At 42.5% G+C, this 9,135-nt stretch overlaps 2 protein-coding genes across 2 annotated transcripts in view; one reads left to right on the top strand and one right to left on the bottom strand.

The window, feature by feature from the left end:
* LOC128870085 (lipoma-preferred partner homolog) overlaps window positions 1-8,930 on the bottom strand; it is a gene marked incomplete at its 5' end in the record, with an annotated part of 116,895 nt that extends 107,965 nt beyond the window's left edge. Inside the window, 2 exons of the mRNA XM_054112684.1 lie at window positions 3,737-4,055; window positions 8,616-8,930. Coding sequence (XP_053968659.1) covers window positions 3,737-4,055; window positions 8,616-8,930 — 634 coding nt within the window. The remainder of the gene's footprint in view (window positions 1-3,736; window positions 4,056-8,615) is intronic.
* LOC128869457 (uncharacterized) lies at window positions 1,223-2,709 on the top strand. The gene has a single exon (XM_054112006.1). It carries the CDS (start codon window positions 1,984-1,986, stop codon window positions 2,425-2,427), a length of 444 nt encoding a protein of 147 aa, XP_053967981.1. The 5' UTR covers window positions 1,223-1,983; the 3' UTR covers window positions 2,428-2,709.
* Window positions 8,931-9,135: the final 205 nt, after the last annotated feature.

Consider the following 9,135-nt stretch of genomic DNA (forward strand, 5'->3'; position numbering starts at 1 on the left):
CTTACAGTCAAGGATAGACTTTCTTGGCCACACAGTCGAGGATGGAAGAATCTCACCAGGAGAAGAAAAGACTAGAGCCGTAAAAAAGTTTCCGACGCCGCAAAACATAAAGGCAGTCCAGTCATTTCTTGGATTGACGGGTTTCTTCCGAAAGTTTATTCCGAACTACGCACTAAAGGCTCGACCTTTGACAAATATTTTAAAGAAGAATAAGCAGTTTGAATTTGCAGTCGAAGAACGGAAAGCTGTACAAGAACTGAAGGAAGCGCTTATAAAATAACCAGTGCTACACATTTTTTGTCGAGACGCGAACACAGAACTGCATACTGACGCATCAAAAGACGGATTTGGAGCTACGTTACTGCAGCAATTCGAAAATCAACTACATCCGGTATTTTTCTGGAGTAAAAAGACGTCGCCGAGGAAATCCGCTCAGCATAGCAACATTCTTGAAGTTAAAGCAGCGTATCTAGCATTAAAAAAGTTTCGACACTATTTACTGGGAACGAAATTCAAGCTTGTTACGGACTGTGCAGCGTTTAAGCAGACCCTTAAGAAAAAAGATGTCCCCGTGAAGTTGCACAGTGGGTGCTCACAGCAAGTTCTCATAGTTGCTTCAGAAGTCACAGCTCGCATGCGCGCTGTTCAACAACGGGATAGGCATCTCAAAGCAGTTCACGAGATCTTGAAAATCAAACCATATGAAAATTTCAAAATTAAAGGCGATATAATATACAAAGTATTAGACGGTCTGGAGTTGTTAGCAGTCCCGAAATCGATGGAGACCAAAGTTATCAGAAACGCGCACGATCCAGGACATTTTGCCACGCAGAAGACGATGCACCCGATCAAACAGTTTTACTGGATACCACATCTGGAGAGCAAAGTTATACAGTTCATCAACAATTGCGTCAAGTGCATCCTGTACAACAAGAAGCTGGGGAAAAAAGAAGGTTTCCTTAATTGCATTGATAAAGGTGACCTGCCGTTGCATACGATCCACATCGATCACCTCGGTCCAATGGATGCGACATCAAAAAGTTACCGATATATTTTTGCTGTAGTCGACGGGTTCACTAAGTTTGTGTGGCTATACCCCACAAAGTCAACAAGCTGCGAGGAGGTTATCCGGAAGATGAGCGAGTGGTCAATGATCTTCGGCAATCCGACACGCATCATAAGTGATAGAGGTGCTGCATTCACATCTAACAATTTTAGCGAGTTTGTTACAAAGAACAACATAAACCACGTTTTGACCATCACTGGCATCCCAAGAGGCAATGGGCAAGTAGAACGGGTCAACAGGGCGATCTTATCTACAGGGTTATTCAATAGGTGCGCTTCAACTTTTTTCCGATAGGGAGGGCGAACGACGCAATATTTTTTATTTTTCGCTTTTCATTTGTAAACTTCATTAGTATACATTTCATCATGGAACGCTACACACTTGAGCAACGATTGCAAATCGTGCAAATTTTTTATGAAAATAATCGTTCTGTTTCTGCTACTTTAAGAGCATTACGGCCATTTTACGGTCCATTTAACAAGCCGTCCCGTTTTGGGGTCATGTGAAGTCATTGGTCTACAGTAACAAGCCGGCGACGATTTGTGAGCTCAGAGCCAATATTGAACGCGAAATTGCTGGAATTTCGGCCGATTTATGCAAAAGAGTGGTCGAAAATTGGGTTCAACGATTGGACTTCGTAAAACGTGCACGCGGTGGTCATGCAAAAGAAATCGAATTTCATACTTAAATGTATATGTTCAAACTCGATAATAAAAAAAAAATTAGTTAAAAAAGTCAAACCGTTTGTGTTTTATTCAAAAAAGTTCAAAAGTTGAACCGCTCTTACTGAAAAACCCTTTATTATTTCGAAACTCTCGGCAGCCGATCCTGCCAAATGGTTCAAGTTTGTACCTGAAGTTCAAAAAACAATAAACTCTTCTTTTCACAGCTCGACAAAGGCGTCGCCATTCGAAATTATGTTTGGCATCAAAATGAAAGTCGATCTTGAGAGCCAGATTCTAGATGCTTTACTAGATGAATTGGTTGACAACTTGGATATCGACAGACGGCGTATTCGTGATGACGCGAGGGCACAAATTCTGAAGACTCAAGCTACTTGCAAGCGAAATTTTGACAAGGGCAGAAAGGCGAAAATAGGCTACACGGTTAGCGATCTAGTGGCGATCAAACGCACTCAGTTTGTGGCTGGTAAAAAATTTGCCAGCGAATATCTGGGTCCATATGAAATCGTCAAAGTTAAACGCAATGGTCGATACGACGTACGCAAAGCAGCCAACGTAGAGGGTCACAACAACACGTCTACCAGCTGTGACAACATGAGGCTCTGGAAGTACGCCGAATGCAACGAAGAGCTCCTGTCATCCGAGGCGGATGACGATAATCAGAACGGCCGAATGTAACAGTGGCAACAGTGGTTGGCTGAGCATAGTACAGCATAGAGGCAATGGTAAAATAGCCGCGTAGTTAGGCAGCAGTCGGTAAGTCGTCGCGGCGTGAAGCGGTTGTGCATTAAAAACATAAAATAAATTACCTTTTAACTTTTGAATTGTACCCAATAAATACAGTTAAATAAAATACCAAGTGTTACCTTGTTAAATAAACGAACTTAACTCTTTCATTTATTACATATAATCCCGCGGTAATTGGCACAGATTGCAGGATCGCCCTTCTTATGGATTGGACAGAGCACACTTAAACTCCAATCGGCAGGCATGCTTTTATCCGACCATAATTTGCATAGGAGTTGATGCATGCACTTTACCAGCTCCTCGCCACCTCGTCGCCCGCTGCTTTGTTGTTCTTAAGTCGCGTTATCGCTATTCTCACCTCGTCATGGTCGAGCAGCGGAACGACAATTCCGTCTTCAACGATTGGGGTATCGGGATCTTCACATTCTCTGTAATATGCGCAACTGTCACTATTTAATTTTCGGGCGTTGTTCCTGTTGGCCAGCATCTCAAGCTCCTCGCACTCACGTATTTCGGCCTCTCGTTTCTTCTTTCTGATAATACGTCTCTCTTCCTTTCTTAGCTCTCGGTACCAATCCTACATGGCTCGCGTTGCGCCCGATCGTAGCGTGGCTCTATAGGTGGCATACTTTCTTTCTGCGGCAGCATGACATTACTCGTCGTACCAACGGTTTTTTCGGGCTCGCCGGAATCCGATTTCTTCTTCGGCGGCGGTACGTGGAGAACGAGAAATGTTGCTCCATTGTTCGTGCATGCCGGTTTATTGGGCAGTAAGCTCTCTGAGAGCAGAGAGAGTTTTAAACTTATAATATGCATACTATGCAGAAGAAGACTTAACTTAGGCGGGCCACAAGCACGCAAAAAATTATTACAACTTGTTGAAGTTCGTTTCGTCACACCGTGGATTGGATAACGAATTTAATTTCAAATTGTTCACCGCCAAGTAAACATGAACTGAAGCAATAGCAAGAAACACAAAAATGTTTGCAAGCTTTCAATATGTTGCAAGCCCACAGACAAGTTGATCTGTTGAAATTTCAACCGATTGTTGTACTTGATTGCGGGTTGCGGCCCGCTTAAGCGGTTGCGAGTTTTCAATTCTTTATATGTACATATATAAACAACAACACGCATTTAACGGTTATCTCAGCTTATCAACCTTGTATACTATATTCTTATTACTATTAATTAATATATTTTACACTAGTGAATAATTATGCTTTAACTGGCAATTACTTACCATAATTCTCAACACCATTTCCCGTATCAAGGGAATGCACCAAAAAGTCAGTCAGTGCTTCAACCTCTACCTCTTTTTGTTGACATGAGCTTTTTGAGTTAGCGTTAGCAGCGACAGCGTCTACACTTGGATATGACGGTGTGTTGCAACCGATAGTGCTAATGGATCCAATGGTAGATACGTTTCCTCCACTTTCACTTGTATCTAATTGTGGTCCGTTAACGTATGGTACGTAGTTCAAGTAGTTAGCATGCGATGAAAGTTGACTAGCTGGACGTGGTATTATTGGTTCATATATGGACTCATATGTTGTGGAACCCTAAAAAATCATGAATCTCTGTAATCGATTTCAATTAAATAAATTGAATTATAATAAGTGTGTGCCACAATCTAAGCAAACAATCAACCAAATCTAGATTGAGGTGATATCAAATATGATTTAACGAATATGTTATTATACTGATCGTGTAAACTGAATTCTCACATTAATCATCCGCGTGCTGATAAGCAGATATGCTACCCTTATAGTAATGGATATCTCAAAACGAACATGTTGAATTACATGCTTTATTTTAGTAGCGTCCGTATACCTCAAATACTAGACAGAGGTGAAATAATTTTATCAACATGTTTAAAATAGATGGAATGGAGTGACAAGATAGCGATGGTGATATATTCGGAAAAATTACAAATATCTACATACATGTTATGGCTGCGAAAAAAAATGTAGAGTTCTGGGTCCCAAAACTCCAAAACTGATTTAACAATTTTGCAATTTGAATTATAAAAGTGAATGGGATGGTAGAGGAAATGGCCGATATTTATATCAGATATAGCAAATTTCTAATAAAGACGAGTTGATGCTGACAAGTTGTGGCGGTAATGTTGTTTTGATGATTCTTTCAATTCTGTTATTTATTATTCTATTACCCTTTATATAAACCATTTGCGGGTATGGTTATCTTGGAGGAGACGCGACTTCAGGTTTAAGCAGAAATTCGAAGAGGTGTTTAGCATCATGTAAGGTACCTTCACATAATGAACATATGTTGCGTGTGTTTGGGCAATTTCCTCATAAAAACGAGTAGTACGGGTCTCACGAGGCAACGCTTCGTCTACAATAGCTAGTCATTGGCGGTGTTAGATGAGTAGGTTTTAAGGGGCATGTCAAAAGGTGGTTAGTGTCGTGCGGGGTACCTTCACATGCCGGACATATGTTTGGTATGTCGGGGTCCATTCTGGATACGTAGGAGTTTAACCTACTACAATATGAGAACGTAATCCAGAATGTAATTGTGCCAGTGTTACGCGGGTCTCACGGGGAAGCTGGAGCTCTTCATCTGCTATAGGTGGTAGTTGGACTCCGATTACTGCATTCTGTAGGCAGGAGCTTATGAAGGTGGTAACAGTCTTCCGGTGAATGTCGTTTAATGTCTGTCTTAAGCACTGTCTGGTCCAGTAGATGTCTGTTAGTTTTGTCCTGGATCTCGTCGGCGTAGTGTAGTAGGTGTCTCCTGACGTCCCTGGGAGGCGGCTCTGGCTCAAGCAGATGTCTGCAAGGGTGAAACATACGGTAGCACCCTAACAGGAACTGCTTGCTGAGCAGTTTGTTATGCTCCTTAACAGGTAGCATATTGGCCTCGTCGTGAAGGTGTTGTATTGGGGACATCAAGAGGCAGCCCGTCGCTATCCGAATGGCAGTGTTTTGGCATGTCTGTTTATCCACTGCGTGTCACTGGTTCAGGCGACCAGAAAAGCGCAGCATAGTTTAGAACCGGCCAGCCAATTGCCTTAAATGTCGATAGCAACAATTCTTTGTCTTTGCCTCAAGTGCTGCCGGCACGCGATTTGATGACCTCGATGCGATTTTGGACTTTGGTGGCAATAGCGGTAGTGTGTGCAGAGAAGGAGAGGAAACCGTCGAAGGTTACACCCAATATTTTGGGGTTGGGAATTGGTGTGTCGTCGACTTTTACCTTAAGTTGCAGCTTGACCTCCTTTGTCCAGGTGGCAAAGACGGCCGTCGTGGACTTTGTGGGGGAAAGTTGAAGATTTCTCGCAGTGAAAAAGCGAGAAAGGCAGGCGAGGTAGTCGTTTACCTTAGAGCATAGGCCATCAATGTCATTGTCCGACACCATTATCGTACAGTCGTCAGCGCATGAGATCACGGAGACTCCCTCTGGTGGCTGAGCTAGTTTCGAGATGTAGAAGTTGAACAGCAAGTGTGAAAGGACACCACCCTGCGGAACACCTTGCTGTTTGGTCACGAAAAATCACTGACAAGTGACGACCGCTCAGATAGTTTGCGGACCACCTCTTCAGCCCTGGCGGAAGTTTCGACTCATAAATATTATCTAGTAGCGTGGAATGGCTGAAAGTGTCGAAAGCTTCCTTCAAGTCCAACGCTACTAGGACAGTCCTCTCGCAGGGGCGGTTTTGGGTTAAGCCCTCGGTTTATCTGGGCGTTTATGTCGATGACTGCAGTGGTGATGCTATGCACTCGCCGGAAACCATGCTGATGTGGGGCTGGAGCTTGATGTTTCGTGAAGAGTGGGAGTAGGAGGGCTTCTAGTATCTTCACTACTAGGCAAAGGAGTGTTATCGGGCGATAAGATTCCTCTCGGTTGGCGAGTTTCCCAGGTTTCACTAGTGGGACTACTTTCCCTGCTTTTCACTTGTCAGGGATAATGAGAGTGGCCAAGGACAGATTGAAGACCCTTGTGAGAAATCCTACTCCCAATGGTCCCAGGTGCTTCAGCATCAGTGCGTTCAGTCCGGCAGGGTCAATGACTTTTGATGATTTTGCTTTATTGATGACCCCCTGAATTTCATCTCTGGAGAAAGTAAGGGGCGCACTGTTGTTCGTCAGTGGCACGACGCTTGGTTCTGTCAGCCAAAGGATGCAGTGTAAAAAATCGGCTAAAATAGCTCGCGCATCTTTCAGAGTCCGACGAGGTACAACCGTTGAAGTCGATTGCCACCATGCCGTTGCGCTTCATCGGGTTCGACATTTGGTCCGCTTGTGTTGATTTACCAGTTGTCCGCAGCAGCTGTCAGCACCTTGCGGAATGCGCGTTCGCCTGCGCGCACATCAGTGGGGATGGGAAGAGCGGCGAAGGTGAATTCCAAGAAGCCGGATCAATTAGCTTTGTTAAAGTTAATATAGGAACGGTGGTTCGCGGAAACAAAGTCGAGAGACCTAGTCGAGACGATAATGGGCAAGTGGTCTGATGAAAGCGGTAGCATAGGTCGCCAAGTTATGCTATTTATCAGACCAGCGCTAGCTATTTTTATGTCAGTCGAGCTGCTGCAATTACTTAGTACCCTGGTGAGAGCGTCGTCGTTCACAGTGCTAAATGTCGAATCGTCTATCTGCTCTGCCAGTGCAATCGGTTTTCACCTCTGATGAGCGCACCTATATCAGGGTGATATCCTGCCGGGCAGCAGATGACGGGGGGTATGCATGTATTAAATATTTCGAGCTCGGCATCGCCTCACCGGACAGCTATACCTTGACATTCTAAGGTGCTGTCCCTGCGGTCGATACCTTCATCAATGATACGATACTGCACTGTGTGGTGGACTATGAACGCTGAGCCAGTAGTAAACCATCACCGAATTTGATTTGGTCGGTAAGGTGTTGGTGCGTTCATTTCCGTAGAAACGTTAATATCAATTGATTGTAAAGGCAGTCGGTGCCTTATGGTGAGAGCAGCACGCGTCACATACTATGTAGAGCATTTTCTCTGGGTCTTAAGGGCAGAACAGGTTTTAACAAGATTCCCTCCGTTGCTTTGATAGCACCATACCGAAGTAGGATTTGGATGGAGGTTTCTGCCAAACGCCACAAGTAAACTCTTTGGTTGGATTTAATTGATCTCAACAGTGCTTTTCCGTCAGCTTTTGCGACACCCCCCACTACAAAGTGAATTACTATTACTAACGCATGAAAGTTGTTACACCTTTCTTCTTCTTCAACGTTCTTTACCATCTAAATATAGTCCGAACGATGAGGGCAATCATTACACATAACCATACTGACATGGTCCTTACTTCCCCCCATTGTCTTTACGAATGAACATCCTAGTCCAAAGACGCATTCCTGGTGGCTGCTGTGATAACATGGACATGTCTGACTGCATTAGCAATCAAATTTTTTCCACTTCTTATTAAATTACATTGCAACTCTCTTATGATACCCTTTGTATAAAAACAGGTATGGGTGTTTAAAATAGAATAAGGAAATCCATTAATAACTCGCTCACAACTTGTTTTTTTTTTTATTACAACATCATGCTTAAAGCTTGATTAGTTTACTAATGAAATTTAATGTACCTGTGAGAAACTTCCATTACTGTAAAAATCCATGGTATCTTGACTGACGGTCTGTGTGTTGAAAAATTCAGTTTACAGTAAAAGTAGTATAAACAAAAATACGATATCTGTGTATTTTTGTTGTAATTCAAATGTTAATTATGTGTATTTTATGTGTTTTTTTGAGCGAATGAAGTGAAATATATAAAATTAACATTGATCATACATACAGGGTCCGGCACTTCAACGTCCACACAATGGCTTTCAAATTCACCAGACGCGAAGATGGTGGATTATTCTCTTTGAGCCATATTGGAGAGCAAAGACCGAACTAAGAGATTCACCAGTCTCGAGGCGCTGAAAAAAGCCATTGTCTACAAGTGGGCCAAAATACCTGCATGTCTCATTCCTAATTTTGTATTATTTTCACACATTTTTTATTTTGAATTGAAGAAAAGTAATTTTCCAAACTAAACTTATGGCCCTTTTAATTGGTTAAACTTCGAGTGAAGGACCCTGTATATGTATGTACTTGAGGGTTAAAACTTACAATTGAATATCATACCTGCATTGTCGCACAATAAATTTTGAATTCATTATTACAGCTCACATTTATATACGTTTGAGGTTGAAATCCCCTTAAACCTTTGTTGTTGCTCCCACTATCGTTGCAACTAATATTTGTTTCATGCGATTTTGTACAACAATTTATATATGGCTGTTTGAATACATCCGTCGCCCGTCTTAGTTCACTATATGATGAGCTGACTGGACTAGGGGGTGGTGGTGTTTCGACATCATTGTTGTGACTTGAATACTCTGAGGTGCCCTCAATCGCGTCAAAAGACAATTCTGATGATGGTGGTAGTATTTCATCTATTCAAAAAATAAATGTGATGATCCATTTTATGATGTAGTGAGGTCCGTTATGCATTTCAAATTAATTCAATTAATGATAATTTAATGAAATTTGTGATACAACGTCAAGACGCACGCCACAAATAGGAGGAGGAGCTCGGTCGAACACCCAAAAAGGGTGCACGCGCCAATTATATATATAATATATATATTGTACTAGCGGACCC

Source organism: Anastrepha ludens, chromosome X (assembly GCF_028408465.1).
Source record: "Anastrepha ludens isolate Willacy chromosome X, idAnaLude1.1, whole genome shotgun sequence".
NCBI classification, from domain to species: Eukaryota; Metazoa; Arthropoda; class Insecta; order Diptera; family Tephritidae; genus Anastrepha; species Anastrepha ludens.